The 20,135-nt window shown below is 37.8% G+C and overlaps 1 protein-coding gene across 1 annotated transcript in view; it reads right to left on the bottom strand.

Moving 5' to 3' along the window:
• Positions 1–35: 35 nt before the first annotated feature.
• The window catches only part of LOC129365942 (rho guanine nucleotide exchange factor 28-like), a 41,586-nt gene continuing 21,486 nt past the window's right edge, over positions 36–20,135 (bottom strand). Inside the window, exons 12-36 of the mRNA XM_055039492.1 lie at positions 19,114–19,156; positions 16,952–17,041; positions 16,239–16,362; positions 15,295–15,439; positions 15,002–15,057; positions 13,544–13,601; positions 11,571–11,715; positions 11,158–11,288; positions 10,940–11,110; positions 9,443–9,693; positions 9,225–9,350; positions 9,030–9,147; positions 7,968–8,222; positions 7,803–7,879; positions 7,530–7,708; positions 7,321–7,418; positions 7,028–7,225; positions 5,896–6,021; positions 5,672–5,805; positions 5,545–5,592; positions 4,926–5,030; positions 4,205–4,363; positions 3,837–4,088; positions 2,690–3,038; positions 36–2,595 (exon numbers count right to left, since the gene is read on the bottom strand). Coding sequence (XP_054895467.1) covers positions 2,408–2,595; positions 2,690–3,038; positions 3,837–4,088; positions 4,205–4,363; positions 4,926–5,030; positions 5,545–5,592; positions 5,672–5,805; positions 5,896–6,021; positions 7,028–7,225; positions 7,321–7,418; positions 7,530–7,708; positions 7,803–7,879; positions 7,968–8,222; positions 9,030–9,147; positions 9,225–9,350; positions 9,443–9,693; positions 10,940–11,110; positions 11,158–11,288; positions 11,571–11,715; positions 13,544–13,601; positions 15,002–15,057; positions 15,295–15,439; positions 16,239–16,362; positions 16,952–17,041; positions 19,114–19,156 — 3,626 coding nt within the window. The 3' untranslated portion in view covers positions 36–2,407. The remainder of the gene's footprint in view (positions 2,596–2,689; positions 3,039–3,836; positions 4,089–4,204; positions 4,364–4,925; positions 5,031–5,544; positions 5,593–5,671; positions 5,806–5,895; positions 6,022–7,027; positions 7,226–7,320; positions 7,419–7,529; positions 7,709–7,802; positions 7,880–7,967; positions 8,223–9,029; positions 9,148–9,224; positions 9,351–9,442; positions 9,694–10,939; positions 11,111–11,157; positions 11,289–11,570; positions 11,716–13,543; positions 13,602–15,001; positions 15,058–15,294; positions 15,440–16,238; positions 16,363–16,951; positions 17,042–19,113; positions 19,157–20,135) is intronic.

Genomic DNA, 20,135 nt, shown 5'->3' with positions numbered 1-20,135 from the left:
AACGGATGCTTGAAATAAGGTGAAAGACACTGAAATAGATGTTTACCAAGATAGTTTTATATACACAGTGTTACGTTACATACAGCTCTGGTCAGAAGCTTTCATACAGACAACCTTGGCATGAATGTCATATTAATCTTATTGACATACTAATTAATTTGAACATGTTTTTTTTTTAAATATGACATGACTGTATAAGAATACACTTAATTGACTTTAAAAACAGTAACCTGGTGGAAAGATCTTAGTTTGAACAGTTTTCTTGATAGAACTGGTTAAATGATTGGTTTCTTGCACAGACCTGGCCTTTTAAAATATGCCAAACATTTTTAACAGGATTAAGGTCATGACTTTGGCTGGGCCACGCCAATAGCTTTGTTTTATCCTGCTATAAGCTTCTACACCTGTCTTCATATGTTTTGAGTAACTGATTAATCGGAATACTCACCCATGTCCAAGAATGAAATATGTGACCCAAAAAGTCACAACTAAAAGAAAAAAATAGCAGGAACATCAAAATCATCATATTTATGAAGGTATTTATGAACTGGAAAATACAGAAAATTGTACCACTGTCAACAGTGAAGAAAGTCTTAACATAAATATGAACAGAAAAAGAAGCTTCCTGTTATAGAAAAATACTGTTGCCCACATGGACAAACCAAAACCATTTCTATGACCAGAGCAAACAAAAACTACGCTAGTTTTACACAATGACAGGAACTTTCTTTGTATGAGTGAAGGTGAGGTTTGTGAACAAGTAAACATTGTGACAACTAATGGGCATGGTGGTGATAGCTTCGCTGCTAATTGTGCTAGTTATTACCTGTACATAATTCAACTTCACCTCAATTCATCAATGTGAATCAATCTGAACACAGCAGAACAGTTATTCTGTTTATATGTATAATAATTAGTTTAGGAATAGAGCATATTAACTAAGCTTCCCAACTAATAGACCATACTAAAGTGTTCACCAGTTAACCTGAACTAATTTCACTATAGAGGTGTGATTACATATCCAGCCAGAAAGAATTATTTTCAGGTTCTCTTGGTGTTTTTTGTTTGTACCTGGATGTTGTGGGTTTTATTTTTTTTCCAATTTCTGAGGATTTCTTATGCACATAAGATGCAGTTAAAGTTGTGCAAAAAAGAAAGTTGAGTATCTCAGTAAACCAGCCACAAACATAGTTCTGATAATGTCTACGTGTAAACATTTCCCTTTGAGACAATCTGAGAGAAACACATGAACTTGCATTTGTCAAAGTAGTGACAAATCTCTATGGATTTTCCATTTACAACTAGAACTTGATCAAATTGAACTGAATTTGTACAGCACTTTTCTGCTCATACCGACTATTACTTTACACTAAGGCCTCATTAACCCAATCTCACTCACACACACACCCACACACACACACATGCACATTCCCACATAGTAGGTGTGTGTGCTTGACGTTAAGTGCCACAGTGAGGTGAAATGTCATTTGCAAATCAAATTGATAATAAGAACATATTTGACCCCTTTTGTGTAAAAACTCTAAATTGTTCAATTGTAATAGTTTTGTAAAAAAATATTGTTATGTACAACAGTTCCACATTGCAAAATTAGCAGTTAATATTAAAGTGGCATTCATGCCGCAGATGAGGGTGTGTAAACTTCTAACCCCACAGAATACACAGTGAGACATTTAAAAACAAAACATTATTAATGTTGGGAGTGTGTGAAGCGATCTATGTCAAATAAATTAAAAGAAAACAATTATCTTTACATCAATTACAGCATCAGCAATGTTTTTGGCACTTCAGAGAGATTAAAAAATTAGGAATATATGATCATTTTTCAACACAATGTGCATAGGTAGCCTATTCATAAGAATAAACATTAAATATATATGTATATATGTACATTAAAAAATGTCAGCATATTTGTATCCTTTGCAGATGCTTACGACAACTTATGTTTTAAATGTACAACTTAAACAAAAACAGCACAGCAGAACTGCCAAACAGAATATTACATAGTCTGGGGAAGAGCTTCATTGAGTTTACCACAATAGTTTACTTTAAGCGCTTTTGGAGAAATGCACCAATTCTTCTGATTAAACTGTTCGAGTTGAATGTACCTCTATCTTCAAATTAGTGCAACAAATAATAAACTAGAATGTAAGAAAAAAAATAAACAGAATTTTCTCTTTTTTTTTCAAAATTAAAAAGGCACAATTGTTTGATCACCAATGAGGCACACCGAATTACATAAAGGCACATAGTCAGAATGCGTAAATATTCAGATTTTTAAATGGACTTGAGTCCATTTTAAATAGATATTTTACAATGAAGACACAGATAGATTATCCTTTTCGTTCAGTTGCTGATCTGGCAGCTTGCTTTGCTGCTTCCGGGATTCTCAGAGGTAAACGATGTTTTCCTCGACTCCCTCCTCTCCGTTCTGTCCTTCAAGGGAGAGATAAGCTTGGGGAGGGAGCAGCGGGGTAAGAGAGGGAGAGGAGGAGTTGTGCTCCTTAATGGGTCCGTGACCTGTGACCCCTGGCCTCCAGGAACCTGAAGTTTGTGTTTCCTCCAGCTGGGTGAAATCTGCTGCAAGGAGAAAAACGAGTCAACAATTCTGGGATCTGAATGAAGAGGAGATGAATCAAGTTCATGTTTTAAAAGCAGAAATGTGTCCTACTGTCGCTGCATCTCTGCTGCTGTGAAGGCACTCGGCTGCTGAGGGAGTGGAGGCAATCAGCGGACGGTCGGGAGCAGCTGTGGTTGTTGCTGTACAGAGGCTGCTTGCCGTGCGTTTGGCTCAGCAGCGTGTTGAGGCTGTTGTAGAGGCTGGCGCTAACGCTGCAGTCAGCTGAGCTGAGCGGCGGCCCATCCGGATTATTCTTCTTCTGCGTGGAGAGGGTCTGCTGGTGGTTGTGGACGGGGGGCTGGTGGAGGTGGTTCTGTCGCAGGGAGCTGAACAAACTCGACTCGTTCTTGAACAGTGAGTAGTTTCCGTCAAAGCTGCCTGTGCGGCTGTGTGTGGCAACCTGGAGAGGTAACATGAAAAACATACATTTTTTTATTCCATGACCATTGATTTTCCTGCTCATTTCTACAGCAGACATCAGCAGCTTTCCCTGATTAAAATTTTATTTTATGTTCTTGAAATGCAAAATATATTATATGGTAATCATAAAATAGAAATGTTTTCTTTTTCTTGTTATTGCAAACTATTTGATTCTGGAGAAATATTTTGATAATCTTAACATTTCAAAAAGTTATTTTCAAAAGATATAATCTGGAAATGTGGGTTACCTTCAATAGATATCTTCAGCACTACATTTAACAATAGTTTCAAACACAAAGCTGCTTAACAAGACTGCAATAAAGTTTCCTCATATCCTAAGTGATCGTGATTTCTATTAGTACATGTAGTAAAATTGTAATAAAATTGATACACAATTATAGAGTTCATCGCAGTAACAGTGAACAATGAACCATAAACAATTATGTATGAATTATGTAGATTAAAGATAGCACATAAATATAATACATATATATAAAAGATTATATATGTGTAGATGTATCAACCTAAAGCTCTGAATGGGAAAACAAGGAATATCTGGTTCAAAACATGAAAATAGTGAGGAATTAACTTGAATAAAAGACAAAAAAGGGAAATTAAATCAGAGCTAAAAAATAATAATTGCCCAAGATCTCGTTTTCACTCAAGAAAACCACATGAAAAATGTTTACAGTGCAAACAGCAATTTTTTTTGTGCTTCAACATTTAACATTTTCTGCCTTGATGTTTTTCCTCCTCCTCCTCTCTCTGATCTGCTTGCCTTGTATCCATCTAGTGGTATTGTGACGGGCAGGCTGCTCTGGCGGCTATGTCTCCAGCTCTGCAGCAGCCTCTGCTGGGCTTCGATCCTCTCCTTCTCCCTCTCCACACTCCTCTGGCCCTCCCTCAGCCTGTCCAGGTTTTGCTGATACTCCTGCAGCTGAGCGTCGAGCTCCTCTCGCTCGCAGCGGAGCCGCTCGGACTCAGACAGACACTGCTGCTCTCGCTGCTCCAACACGTTCTCCTGCTCAGTCTGTAAGCAAACAGGCAAATATATGTTTACCTATGCTTCAGTACGTTCTGTCTTTTTAACTTCAGGAATTATAATAGTATTTATGTCCTATTTTAACTGCTGTGAATGAATCTTACCTGTTGTTTCTCTCTGGCCACACACTCTTTTTCCCAGCGCTGCTGCTCTTGTTTCAGTTTAGCTTGGAGCTTCTGCACCTCGTCCACATCTTCTTTCTTCCTCTCCAAACTCTTCTTCTCCTCTTTCATCTTGTCAGAGCTCCTCTGCTTCTCCTGTTCCTGGAGGGATAAAAAGCAAATCAGCATCTTAATGCTATTTTCAACCTCATGCCACAAGTCATTGACTGGTCGGAACGTTGCATTACTTCAGCCAGTAATAGCAGCTCAGGTAAAGAAGTGGAGGAAATTTATTGTTTTCACAGATTATTCGTCTCAATAACAAACTGTCATGACATGGTGCCAGCTTTAACAAATATAGAGAAAACATTTTATTAAAGTTATCTACTGCAGCTTGAATAAAATGCAACTACATAGCATTTTCTTGGAGAAAAAATGCTATGTGTACATGTATTTTGCATGTTGCCTTTGTGGGGAGAGACATTTTAGTAAGCTAAAACTAATAGAAAAAATTTAAGGAAGCTTCTTGCAGACTGTTGGATGTAAAATTCATGAGCAGTAAATATTGTGCTAGTTATCAGACTTGCACCAAAGAAAGCAAGGCAGTTGCAAGCCTTTAAAATTGTGATGCTTTTGATGGGTCAGATAGACTCAAAATGGGAGGGCCCAATTAAATTTTCCTTTCAGCGCCCCTGATTACAGATAAATATTTAAATGAACAAACCAAGTTGGTCTGGAGGGAGGTGATGCTGCGAAGCTGAGGTCTTTCTCCCTCGTGAAGAAGAAGTTTCTGGACTTCATAGAAGCTGTCCTGGAGGGTCACAGCTGCCTGAAAACACGAGACTCTGAATCAAACTGTAACATGACCACCATGTTCTGAATGTCATCAGAGTTTTTCCTCACCGGAATACAAACTAGTGAAAAAAGTAAACTAGTAAAATATATATTGCCACAATTTCCTGACCAACTACTATAATGAACATAAAAAAAAAAAATTCTAAGAGTTATATTTTAAGGAATTAGGGTAGCTTACAATAAAGATTAATAATGCATTCATTCCCTTCTTCTGTATATTACCATAATTTTCTTAAGGTTCATTTCATGTCATTTTTATTTATTTCATTCACTCAACAATAAATATAAATAGTTAATGTAGCAACTGAAAGTAATCATGAATAAGAAATAGCAGAAAGAAGTATAAACTTATAAATGTCCCCTATTAACATAAAAAGAAAATTATTTTACAGACATATTTCAAAAACAGAAAAAATGCACACAAAAAATAGGCAAATCAAAACATCAGTTTTATCAGTTGATCATAATGATTTAAATTTTTTTTTTACCTGCAGACTGTAGAGAAGCTGAGTCAGGCTCTGGACACTCTCTGCCACCTAAACACAGTGCATTAATATAAAATAATAACTTCTATTTGTTAATGTGTGAAAACGACTGATAGAAAGGAGATCAAACCTTTAAAAGTGTTCCTTTTGCGTCTCCTTTCCTTAGCTCAACAGCTGAGCTCCACGATGCGCTCTCCATGCCCGCTAACTCGCTGTCAGACCCCAGAGAGTTGGAGCTGATACTGAGCGTGCTCAGATAATCCGCTGCATGCATATAAAAATCAGAATCAAGATTTCTGTAATTAAAAAATATATATATTAAATGCTGAACTGTAGGGTTATCCAGTGACTCACGTTCAGAGGGAGACTCCTGAATGCTGCTGCCGTGGCTGTTGTAGCTGCAGCACTCTGGGGCCTGGAGAGGAGAGTTCTGACTCGGGACGCCATCACGGGTCTGGAGAATGTTGATCAGGTTCTCAGCTGGAAAACAAACTTTAGTCAATTTTGATGATTGCAGAAAAATGTGCACTTCTCATGGATATTTTAATCACCCACATAAACAGAGCTTGTGCTCTTCCTAACAATTAAAGTGAGAGCTTGTTTTTGTTTTTATGTGTGTGTCTCTCCTGAGCCACAAAGTGTAGTATCTACCGTAGTTGTGTTTGAGCTCAGATTAATGGGAAAATATTTTTTTCTTTTTTTTTAAATAAATAAGCTAATTAAAAAATAATTGATTAAAAAAAATAAAGAAATAGTTAAAACAGCTATTGGCTGTTCTTTACTGTTTTTCTTTCATAACCTATAAGTCAAATTGTGAGAAAAACAGGAAAAGACACAAAACAGTGATTTAAAATATTAATTTTCCAGGATGTGACATTTAAATGACATTTCACTAATACACAGAAATTATGACAACAAAGTCAAGGAAGATCATTTTGGAAGATTAAACCGACATGATGAAAATTGTGAATCTTTTTTAAAAACAGCAAAAGGAAAAATGATATGGTCTTATGGTGGAAACCACAGCTTTTGGAATGATGGTTTTAGAAAAACCTTTTTGAGGAATTTCTCAATTTGATGCCCAGTTTCAAACTGGGATCAAAGTGTTTTCAATTCAAATCATATTGTTTGAATTTGTGACTCAGCTTAAACTCAAATTCTGCTACTTATTGGCCCACTGTATGTGATTTTGGTTGCTTCAACCCACAGCAAGCAGTTCAACCACAAATTGAGCAGCTAGTTTACAAAAAAACACACATTTTTGAGTGCAAAGCAGGAAACTGTTTTACAGACAGCACAAAAAAGTTGAAATAGAGAAAAATAAATCTGAGCATAATCTCTTGTTTCCATCACTGCACAACTATAAATTATGATCGTATATAGCCTTTATTTCTAAGAAAATAAACCTTGAAAACATTGCATCATGGAAATCTTGACACATTCAGAAATCTGTAACTTTAAAAATATGTTGTGCAGCTGAGTTAACCTTCTCTCAGTGCAGCTGTGAGCAGCGATGATGCTTGACGCGGCGCCTCAATGTCGAGGTACTGTGCAGGTCCCACCAGCAGATGGCGATGTGGGACAGATTCTGGTGACCGGAGAGTTAAGTCCGTGAGCTCAGCGTACAGCTGCAACTTTTCCTCCAAACTGTGGCAGATCTGCTGGTCCTGACCAAGCAACGTTTCTGCACAAACATAGAGAACAGAACTTGCTGTTTATGATTTTTTTAAAGAAATATTTAAAATATATAGATGCATTTTTAACTTTGTTTTATTTTACCCTGGAACTTGCTAATCTTTTGAACTCTGACTTCTGCAGCTTGTCTGGCTTCCTCTGTCTCTGCAGTTCGCTCCTCCTCCTCTTCTTCCTCTGGACAACTGCCATGTAGATTAGCAGGTTGTGAGTAACCCAAGCTTTATCACCCATTAACTTGACACACACACAGACTTTAACTCAAACACCCTGCTGACGCGCACACGCATACACACCTCTCTACAGCCTGTCGGATGTGTCTCATCCAGGCATTCCTCTCCTCTTTTGTGGTGGTGTGAACTTCATACATCTCTGGCCCCACAGAGGATGCAGAGATAAGGAACATTCCTCGCTCCTCATTAGCTACCTCTCTAACAATGAGCTTCTGCAGAGGAATAACTGGAGGCTTCTGGTCCTGAGGGAGAGCCCAGAGAGGCAGGGTTACAAGATGGAAAACTTGAGTATAGGTGTATCCGATTTCAAAGCATTGTTTGGGTTGATGCCCTTACCACAGATGCAAATATGAAGCGCTGGTCTTTCTCTTGCAGAAAAACCAAGACATCCGTGAGCAAAAGAGCTAACGTGTCTGGGAACCAAATAGATAGATTCATATGAGCGATTTAGAAAGTAGTAAAAAAAATCTAATTTGGCAGCAGAGATGATGCTCTTCACACCTTTCAGACGCCCTGTGGCAGTCTTCCAGTAGAGCAGTCCTTTGTGCTGCAGAGCTCTGTGCTTGCTGTGCAGGTCCTGTTTGCGAAACACCTTGCTGTTCTTGAGCTTGGCGAAGCTCTTGGTTTCCAGCCTGGCGAGGACTTCCTGCAGCTCTTGAGATCGCTCATACTTACCGACCATCACATCCACGGCTGTGATGATGTCACGGATCTGAGCCAGGGCATCTGACAAGTTGGAGTATTCCTGGCTTCCGTCTGGGGGAGGAAGCAGCGGCAGCAAAATTAATAAATATGTCATAATGCAATGCAGCTTCGCTGTGATGCGGTGAAATAAGTCCTGATCAAATTACTAAAACAAGAATGCCTTCTGTGATCTATATAAATCCAACTGTTCTGTTAAGGCCTCAGAGGTTTGTTAGAGAGCATTAGTGAATAAATAGCATCAGAAAAAACCGAGAAACACAGCAAATGTAATGTTGTAGAGCAGGATCATGTAGAGCTAGGCTAGAAATATCCCAAGGTTTGAATATCTTACTGTCTTTTAAATATGGAAATAGTATGGTACTGCAAGCCTAACAAGATATGGTTCCACACAATAGTAAATCTGGAGGAGTTACAGAAATCTAAAGCTACAGAGAGGGAGAATCTGCTCACTGGACATAGCTAATTAGTTTCGGACTTCGCAAATCTGGACTTTATGACAGCATGGGAAGACTAAAATCTGATGTGGACAAACACTCTCCATTCAGTGTTAGCACAATGTTTTCTGCAAAGTTAGAACAACAGACCTACCATAAAAGACTTGTGTAATTGCAGTGATAGGTAGTTTAACAATGTTTTTAGTCAAGGAGCCAAAACATATATTTAAGTCACATTCTTCAGAAAAAAAAATAGATTTTTCTGTAAGCATTATTTTGTGTTTGACAATTATATAAAATCCTAAAAAAAATATATAAAAGTTTTGGATTTTAATATGACAAAAGTATGCATCATTTTACAAGGTACTGCATACAAATACAAGATTTAACATGCATGAATTTTAAATCTTTTACAATACATTACCTTGAGTGTACTGCAGTATCTTCTCTAGCAGAACTGGATACTTTGTGATGCGCTGCGTGACCAGCAGAATGAATTCTGGCACTTCTCTTCGTCTGACCAGAGAGTTATTACTCTGTTGCTGTCAGGAGAGAAGGAATGTGAGAGTAAAACATCTTCAGCTAAGCAAAGGCATTTGAAGGTCAGAGGGAAACTTACTCTGACAAAGTTTTGAAACTTTTTGTTCTGCTGCTGGAGCTCTTTGAAGACATTGACAGCCTCCATGTGGTGACTGCAAAACTCTCCGTACACCTGCTTCATCATCTCAGCATTTTCATCAGAGAACTGAAGGAGATGACGATGATGATGATGATGATGATGATGACTAATAACATCGATCTCTGATTATCACAGACTGCCAACCTGCCACCACCAACCTGCTGAAGCAGTACGTCTCCAATTCGATGGATGAGGTAATTTCGGGAGTTGTCCGTTTGTGTTGCAGCCTGGCGGCATTCCTGCAGCGCTCTGAAGAGGTTTCTGTGGAAAAGCAGGAGAGGATCCAAGCAGGGGAAGATCCGGGCCACACAATCCGAGTCGAGCTGCAGCTCTTCCAGCATACCTCTCCTGAACACCTCCGACATGACTGTCAGAGTTTGAATATGGTGAAGCTCCGTCTGCATCAGCTCTACACCGAGAGAGAACACTGAGTCAGTCGTCTAATGGTTTACACACAGATGACTCATTTATTTGGAAAGTTTCCTCATAGTTTTAGCCAACTGTTAATACATAAGTTAATGCAACATTTTGAAGGAGAATGAATAAAACTGTCAGGACAGGTTAAACAGAAGAGCCTTTCTTTGGATGCCGAGGATAAGATGGTGTTCAGTAACTGGGAGGCTGGTTTTAGGCTCTTTCCAAAGGAACATAATTATATAATAGTTTGGTCACAACTATTCAAAAATAGAAACTTTATCTTGTGCTTTTGTATTTGTAGCATTTCTGTGGGAATGCTTGGTCTTTTGAATGACCACATTTCTAGATTTCAATAGATAAGTGACAAAAAATACACATATGAAAATATCCTGACACAAAATGGCAATTAAAATCAAATCACAAACTAAAGGATCATAGCCAACTCAATGGAATTGTATTCAGTTTTCTTCAAGTTAGTATTTCAGATATTTATAACACCAACTTACAATAAAAGTCATCTTAAGCCACTTTATAGGTCAAACAGGTGACATTTATAATTAAAATCCAATTCGGGCCAAATTAATCAACTTTAATCAGCTCAATTCATAATGCAATTCAGTCAGAATCATCCAGTTCCATAAAATCAAATAGATTAGCATTATTCAGGGTAATGACAGTTGGTAAAAAGTGTGAAGAAGCGCAGTCCATTGCATTAGGTCATGGACATTGCAGCAATCGATGACTATATCCAGGAGACCTAATAACACATATGAGAATGTATGACAAAGAAAAAGAAAGACTCCACGCTGAGGACAGTAATTGCTCTGAAAGTGGCAAAGCAAAACACAGAAGCTTCAAGTATTTTCTAGGTCACAGAAAAACAGAACATATAGAGTTTCTAGCAGTAATAGTTTTGCCAATTACTCTGTCCAGGAAAGAGACACAGCTCCAAACAGAAGTACTGAGCCATGATTACTTGATACGAGAGAAAAGAAATCAAAGAAAGTATACAACACTAAAGGCAACAATAGGTCCACGAATGGCCCCAACCAGGAAAGAAAAACAACGAAACACAGAAGTACTTTGCCAAGAATCCAATCTACAAAACAAAACGTTGCAAAGAAACCAGGAGTCATTTTAAATGTTTTTTTTTGTATACTTTGAAAGCCTCCTTGTTTGTGCAGTACAGCTGCACAGCTATGTCCTGCAAGAAACAACCAAAGACAGAAAGACCTCACCATAAATAACATCTTGTCGTTTGATTGTGCGTCTGTCATGTTGTCTACAAAAGTCTGGAGACACAGCAATACTCCACGACTCTGCCTCGAGCCCCAGCAAGTCAGCTGACAGGTCACTCAGCAGAGGAGCATCAACAGTATCTGTATATACAGCATTAAGACAAAGAGTCACTTTTATTTGATGTTTGCCCAAAATCCTGCTGCTCTCTGTCACTCACCCTTTGTGCTGATAGGTAGGTCGGTGAAATGGGGAGTTGTTATGACAGGTATTCCTTCTTCAGGAGGAGAGCTGTTAGTGTAAGCTGCCATGTTGCATTCACTGTCCACCCCTGCTGTTTCACTCCAGCCTCTACAGGGAAACAATGTAAAATAAAAAAATTAAAAATCAGGGCTCGATGTCCTTGTTGCAAACAACAATAACTTCAATAATAGCTTTAGCCACATGAGCATGATGTTGACTGATGAATACTTAATGCAATCATTCAGTGTTTCAGACATTTCCTGAAAAGCTTGTTTGCACTACTTATTCATAGCATTATAGTGCAGTCTAAAAGCATCATCACATTGACAATAGCAATAATATTAAAATAATTGTGTAATTGCTTTGGCATATAATTTACTGCTGCCCTACCTGCTGTCTATAGAGATTGATTGGCTTTTGGAGAAAGAAGCGACTGTTTCCCTTTTCTCTTTGGTCATTGTTGGAGCTGAAGATGATGGGGACGAGCAGGCGGAGGAAGAGAAAAGAGAAGCTGGAGAACTTTCCTTGGCAAAACCTGGAAGATAAACAGGAACCAGACTCAGTGTGGATTTGGCAAGTTATTTGTATCTGGATTTTATATTAAAAGTGTTTTTAAACTGTTGATGTTTTAGTAATACAGTTTCTGTGGTTTCAAGTATTTTAAATGACATGCCAAATTATGACAAGAGTTTTTTCTGCTCCATTGCCTCTGCCACAAGATTTTGCTAAGAACTGCCAGCCAGCTCGCTGAAAGTAAGTCCCCTCCTACATTTAGGTGCAAGAAAGATAAAATTGGCTGGTCATTGTCATTGTTGTCGATCTATTCACATCATGTCCTCATCATCAGATTAGTCACTACCATTGGCATCATCACAAAACTGAACATGTCTCTTTTGTTTACCTCAATTGAATCAAAATTTAAGTCCAGCTCCTTTTTAGTCACAATTTGTCCTGGGGTCCATCTTCTTTGTGCTTCACCTTTTTACGCTTGTTCACACCTTCTGTAAATACGGTGTATTTTTTAACCTCCCAACTCACTTTGCAACTTCTACCAGTTTTTTAAAACTGTAAAGAAACAGAAGTCCTTGTTGGCACAAATGCAGAGTAATGAAACATGGGTGTTATCTAATTAAAATGAACACACCAGTTCTTCCGTCCCCTCAGCTTAAAGAACTAACTGTTATTCTTGACTGAACTCGGGTTCTTTCAGCCACACATTGTCAAGATAATATCTTCAACATATTTCTTTCTGCTCAGCTTTAATAGCCTTCTCTCATCTGTTACTCCAAGCAACACTGTGTTATCACTCGATCTACATATCATGTTTCTTGTCACTGTGTGTTTATCATGAGGGCCAGAGCTTCCAGCCACTTTGCCCTCTGGAATTCTCTTCTTCTGTAACTCCACCAGTAAAAGAGACTGACCTAAAAAAATGATCTGAGCAGAAGCAGACACGCTGCAGAGTTACATCACACGAACCCTCTTGTGCTGTTTTAGGATGATCAAATCATAGTTGTCTTGGTAGTTCCACTGATTACTCACAGATTTCTGATAGTGACCCATAAATAGTCTAATATTTTGTGGGATCATTCCAGTAGAAGCATCTGGTTTTTACTACTGTCCTCCAGAGCTGCTGACAGGAAGTTAGCTCTTTTCCACTTTCATTCTCATGTTAAAACAAAGCTGATGATCATTTGTCTTCAAGATTTTAAAATTATGTTCAGTAGTTTTCAACTTTTCTCTGGTTTTAGGTTGTTATACTTCTGAAAAATAATCTAAAAGGTTGACATAAACAAAATATGTTGCACAGTAAGTTAGTAGTTGTGCTTTAATGTTTTAACTTGAATTTATGCACCACATTGAAAATAGCAAAAGCTATTATTGATTGCAGTACTATAATAGTAACAACTGTGGATTTTCTGTTCTAACTGAAAGAAGCAAGATGATGTTATATATGTTTATTTTAAATATTTTCTGAATTACTCAGGGTTATCATACCAGCCTAGTTTCAAAGACTTGTGAAATACTTGTATATATTCTTTCAAAAGCTTTCAACTTTTGAAGAACTGCAGGACATTAAAATGTATTGGATTTTATTTTCTTAACTGCTAATTACTTGAGATCATAAGCAATCTTAATTTCCCAAAAGTGTAAGAAAAAGGTGAGCACAAAAACACACATAAAGACAATCCAGGCTTCACCCCCAACTGAGGTGGATTGAAGTTTAACTGGGCAGACTGGGGGATGAAGGGAAGAGGTTTACTCAACTGTGAGATGAGGGAGGACAGGTGAAAACTAAATAAATACAAAATAAAGAAGGACTTTTGATCCCGAGTCACTTGGGTGGGGGCGTGGATACTCACTCTGTGGGAGAGACATAGTCTTGCTTTTCATTAGCACTAGATTCCTCTCCTGCAGTTTCTGGGAAACAAAGACAATTATATTAAAACGAGCAAATAAGTAATTTTGTTCATAAAATGCACACGTAGTCAACATTTACATAAAAACAAGGTGACTGTAAGAAAAACACATCTATTTTTTTCAGTGTGTCACCTCTATGTTTGTACAGTTCATGGGGTTAAAGGGTCATTTGTGTTTGTTGAGGCTCAATAGTGTTTAATGTGATAAGTTCCCAACTCTGTTGAGAAAAACCTATTGTGTATGTGTTGGCCTGCAAAAATAGTGCAAGTGAAAAGCACATAATCTAGCAACTATTACTTTTTGTGTGTCGAAAAGGACAAACCTTTTTAAAAGGGTTTTAAAAATGTTCACTGTTTATCTGAGGGTGAACTCATAAAGAATGAAAAAGAATGAAGATCTAAACACCAAAAAGGTCTGGTACCCCAAAAAAGTAGATTTTCCTGCCTTGTCATGTAAAAAGTAACTATTTTGAGTCCAAATAAGCTTCTTTTACTGTAATTACTGCTTTTGATTCAGTACACTTTGCATTGCTTAAATATACATGACTGGTTATATCATTAATTTGAATATGAACTTTTAAAAATTAATCAAAGAATATAGAAGGCTTGAATTTGACTTTCTCTTTCTTTGGCGTCAAAACATGTCAAAATGCAGAGGCTAATTTTTCATAGTGACACTTCAAAATAAGATCATTACACACTATTTAGGCCCAAGCAGTTATTAATGTCAAGAAACAAGATTGTCTTTCCTACCATCAAAAAAAAAAAAAGGAGTTTGCTAATCCATACTGAAACTTTGTGAACCTTGTGCTTTGGTCAGATGAAACAAAGATTGATCATTTTGGCAGCAGAAACTCCAGATTGATCAAATATGAAACAAATTAATTCATTTATAGGAAAGCACTTCTTCCTCTCTGTTAGGTTTATAGAAGTATCTGTGATCTGTGGGTTTGTTTCACTTCTAAAGGCTCTCGGTAAAACTCAGCTCCAAATGATCTAATAACAAACGGTAGTTTTAATTTATGTCGAAATTTTCCAAAATGCAGTCTACGGATCCTCTTGTTTGTTTTGTTTTTTCATCCAATACATAAGGGAAACTATTCTGCAGGTTGTTTCATAGAAGTTATCATTTTAAGGTGAAAATTAGCATAAGGAATTATTATCTTATCTTCTTCAATGCATCAAAGCTCATGACACTCAACATGGTCTAACATGCGTCAAAGTACATGCTGCTGGCTGGTCTTTATACCCAAAGAATTTTGCAAGTTTATCATATTTGAGAACATGATTTTAAAAAAAGATATTTTTTATTAGTACTGGGTAATCAATTCTAATACATTAAAATAAAATTTAAATAATTTGCTGTTAAACTTGACATCAAAATGAATAATGAACAATTACCTTTCCACAGGCTGCAACAGATTCCCGACAGGTTTTATGGACATTCAGAGAGCAGTCTACAGATTAAGGCAAAGGAAATCCCAGTTAATTTCATAAATTGACTGACAACAAACTGAAGTATCATATATATGGATTCTGTTTCCAGTGACGTTGGTATTCTTCTGTCATGAAACATACTTAAAGTCACTATGGAAAACTTCATGGCAGCACGTGCAAAGTAATTTAAACAATCTTCAAACACTCCAACCACTACAGGACATGATCCAACACCAGTTCTGACATTAAATACTCACTGGCGCACTGCAACGACTCTTTCCCAGAAACAGGCTTATCACAGGCCACACAGAGAGAAAGAGCAGACGGAGACATGGGAGCGAACTGGTGCCCATTAGACGCTCCCAGCTTCTCTTTTCCCTCCTTTGTCTCTTTCCCTTTTACCTGAAACAAAAGAGGTCATAAATACTTGGATTTTACTCCTTTGGCTGACGTGTACTGTACTTAAAGCCACATTTCTATGTAAACCGCCAAAGATGTAGCACATAGCAGCCCTCAGTTTGGTGCAAGACACCTGCTGGAGTGAGGCTAGCTGAGATAAAGAGGCACATGAGTGGGCTTTTCTGTTTACTTTGCTAAGGTCTACGGGGACAGCTGATGTTAGAGTGCTTTATCCTCGGGGGGCATTAGAGGGATTTCTCTCTGTATGTGTTTGATGGGGCCATATTTATTTTCTTCCCAGACTTTGCAAGGAAGTCCGAGAGCGTGTGTTTGTTTTTTTTGCTGTCCCAGTGTATTGTGTGAGGAAAACATGCCTTCAAGCACATACAAACATGTGTTCACGGGATTACAGCAGAACGTGTTTTTAGTTCTGCAGGCTTTTTTGGAGAAAAATAAGTTGAGGGTGGAAGGGGGAAGCAGAGGGGTGTACTACATGTTATGTAAGGGAATATTTTTCACTATGTCCTCTGCAAAGTCCTGAAGAGAGGAAACTTCTCGCTTTCCAAATAAAGGCACAACTATCAGACAATGGGCCTCCCAGGGCAGGAATTCTGACCGGGCTTTTCTGAGGGCTGTTAAACGTTTTAGTGCACTACTTCCAGAGGCCTTTCAGCTCTGACTTTTTAATTAGAAAGGTCAACTGCACAGATTTTTCAGTCACATTTTAACACATGCCAGCAAAATGTCATCCAGTAGGAATTTTATTTTCCCTTTGGAACAAAGTCCGTCAGCACCGACTCACCTTGGTTTTGCTTCGGGTACTGGACATCCTGCTCTTTAGGAAGCTGAAGGTCCGGCTCACTTTGTACTTCTCCGACTCAACCTTAGATGGGATTATGTATTTATCCCACTCTTCATCCTCAATCCTGTATGGTATATTCAAAGGGAACTCACTCTTACATGATTTCAGAATTACCTCTGCACTAAAATCTAACATGCATCTCTTTTGCTATGAAATGAATAATTATTTTAGTACTTTAGCAAACCGTTAAAGGATGACTAATCAGGAAAAATGGTGTCATGCTGAAATGAAAGAATGTCCAGACAGTCTTCCAGGATCCCTGGTCTACAGATTATTACTCTTAATAACATGCTTGGCATGCTTGGAAGTCACTATGGACTCAAGTAGTTGCTATTTATAGATCCACCTTGGCAAACTCCGGTTATTAATTTGTCATCTAATTTACAGCAACTAATATTGGTTACCACAGGCCTCCTAGGCAAAAAGAAACAATGACAGAGAGATAGGAAAGAAACATGCAATGAGAAGTAACCTTTCCCTATATATTGGACTAAACTACTACACATTCCTGCACAGCCAAATACAAATACAAATGCAAAAGAATAAAAATCTGTGCGTTTAAAAAATGGGCTGTAGATTGGTGCTACAGCAGGGACAGAATGAGATATACCACACGTGCATGTCTATGAGCCCATTTTTTTAAGGAGACATACTCTTTGAGGAACTCTGTAAGCGTGAGATGTTGGACTGATGTCGTGCTCTCCTCCTCTGCTGACTGGGCCCGCTTACGGAAACCCAGAATCCTGTGTGGATATAAAACACCTCAGAAAGGCTTCATATCTTCTTAGGTAGGAAACTGAAAATTAAAAATTTATCTTGTTGGTGGTATCTGGGATTAAGGTTTAAGGAAACTATGTCACAGACATTTGTTATTAAAGGGTTTAAATAGAGTTTTAGTGGAACCAAATTACAACCAGAGAAGCACTAACAGGACACAAAGTCATAATAAAAAGGAATATACAGCAGTTCAAGTGTTTTTCAGATCAGGCCACATAGAAACAATCTGATCTTTCCTAGTTTTTAAGACTAATCCAGTGTGCAAAGACACACAACTGGTTCCAGATTTTCATTATTAACTGAAGAAACTTTTAATGGAGCATCTGTAATTAACAAATGAGGTACATCCAATGATTATGCAGGATGTAGAACCATACTTAGTAGCAATAATCCGAAATGGTTGCTTTCTATATGACTACATACTTTTATGTTGTTGAATCGGATTTTTGGCACCCTATTCTTTACGGAATCTCTTTGTACTTTGCTTTGAGCTGTACAGCATCAAATCTGTCTTCTTTCACATCAAACACATCTCAAAACTTTGTCCTTCTCCACCTGATCTTGGAGCTGAAACTCTTTTTCATGCTTTCATGAGCTCCAATCTGGATAAATGCAAATGTGAACTCTTTGAACCAGTCAATTAAGTTCTGGAAAAGCTCTGACATGTCCAAAATCAGGATTTTTTCAGTTCATGCCAACACTTCTCCCCCACTATCAGTCAGTTTCATGTAAGTTACAACATTTATGTTCTTGGCCAGGCTTCACCTACTGGACAGATCTTACCACTAATTCTAGAATACTTTGAATACTCCATGAAATAAAATGGTGGCGTGACTGAAAAACATGCTCAGACCAGCAACCCTCTGTAACCCTGCCTGGTATGAGGTGTTTCTGATGATATCCTGTGTTTGGTTTTTGCCAAACACGATTCTGTTGGCTTTGGCATCACTGTTTCAAAGAATATATTTCTAGCAGTCTTGTGATTCATGTTATTTTGCAGATAATTATGGTCACATTGGTGATTATCAGTTAATAAGTAATGGAAATCTATCTTCTATTTTGTCTTTGTCTTCGTTTAATTAACAGTCACACTGCAGAGTGTGTTCTTTGTGTTTGTACACTTCAGGGTCAGCTTTTTATAAATTTACAACCAAATCGTTTTTATTATACCCTGATACATCCAGCTGCAGAATTAATGTGTTTTCTTTTCAACACTATTGTATCTCTAGTGCCTATGCATCCAATATAATTTTCTAGTTGTCTAATACGTAGGGGCTTACCGAGTTTTCTTCATGCAAAATCCCATAACATCAAAACATCACAATATTTCCTATTGAAGTGACTCCAATCTCAAACCCGAGCCAGTTGCGGTCATGGTGGCTTTGCCTGATCTTTGAAGTTTATTTTAAAGTAACATTAAAATTCTGTCCTCAGTACAACTCAGTATTGTCTCGTCTTGTGAGTTTTATGTATTGTTATATCCCTACCATTATAATGCCCTGATGTTTCCTATGTTAAAGCAGTAAATGTTTTTTAACAAATGATGAAGTCAGTGAGATGAAGATGAACAATGGTATATGAATGAAATATGTTACATGAATGGAAAGAATTTAAAGCAAATGTTACTTCAGAACAGCTGTTTAAATCACCACCCAACATAAACACTACAGTATGCACACACAATAAATTCAGTACCACTAATGTGGTACCGATGTTTCCTGATGTTTCTTGACATCCAAGAAGGCCCAGGGTTTTGCTGTTTACTCTGGGTTATTTTGAGGTTGCAACCAGAGAATACTCTCCAACCCAGCCTGGCTACAGGAAGCATGTCATATCCTGCACACTAAGACCCTGGGTAGTTCAAAATCAGAGCGATACAAACACAAAACCTCCCACACATGTGTACACATTCGGCCTCCATCTAAGCCAATCTCTATCTGCTGTTCATTGCTGATGACTAAAAAAAGGGACGTAGGTCTGAGTGAGAGCACACACAGTTCAGCAGACCTGATGGTCAGGAAGTGACGTGCTGGTTTACCTCTTTTCTCTCGTCGTTTCAGTCAGGTTGAAGGCTCTCTGTTCTGTAGCAAGGAAACAAAGAAGTTAGAAATATAAGTCAATGCATTTGGAGATACAATGCAGTGAAAAAAGTGTTTTTTTCCCCATCAGATCTATTCTGTTTTTGCTTTGTTCAAAAAAATATGCTTCTCCCCCTAATGAACAAAATCACAGTGTGAAAACCCATGTCTTTAAGATGTGAGTAGAGCTATCTTTTAAGTGTGACCAATACAAAAAACAGAAGAAATCTGTAAGCGGACAAATCTTTTATTTTTTTTTTCACAGCACTTTATTAGCTGCCACAGAATCACAGAAAGATCAGCTGACAGAATTGGAAACCCCCACCAGATCTCATTATTATTTAGAGGCAAAAACAGGGATCACATAAAAAGGCTGAATCCAGCAAAACCCAATAGAGCAAGAACAAACACAACCTTTTCCATGAAAAACCAGATGACAGTGAAGATGGAAAAATAAAAAGCCAAGAGGAAAACAAAACGTGACCAAAGGGAAACATAACAGAAGCCTCAGACCAGAAACAATTCCTCCATCCATCAGATGATCAACGGGAGCCGAGTGTTATTCCAAATCTCCATTCTTCTGCTTGTCAGCCATTATAGGTTCTTTTGTGTTATGAATTAGTTTTTGGAAAACTATTATTTTGTTATTCATGGAGGGAAAATAATGAAGATTGGAAAAAGGTCTGCTTTTGATTACTGGACATCTGAAAATATGTTCTTTCAGTGAGACAGTGGTCTCATGCTCACCACCATGAATTAAATCCCACCACAAATACAGAACTGCACAATTAGGGCAACAATGGGAAACTACTGGAAAGTTTATTATACAACAAAAACAGGCTTTTATTTTCTGCTTTTCTGATTTGTTTTTAAGTCTTTATAGATTTAAAAATATAACAATCTCAAATGTGCCTTGTAATTGAGCAGCTCTTCACATGAAATGAGTCAAGAAACAGTAAAATGCTTTCACCAGCAAACCAAG

Source organism: Poeciliopsis prolifica, unplaced genomic scaffold (assembly GCF_027474105.1).
Source record: "Poeciliopsis prolifica strain line A6 unplaced genomic scaffold, Auburn_PproV2 SCAFFOLD014, whole genome shotgun sequence".
NCBI lineage: Eukaryota > Metazoa > Chordata > Actinopteri > Cyprinodontiformes > Poeciliidae > Poeciliopsis > Poeciliopsis prolifica.
Note: the sequence above shows the minus strand (reverse complement) of the source record. Positions and strands in the feature narration are given on the sequence as shown.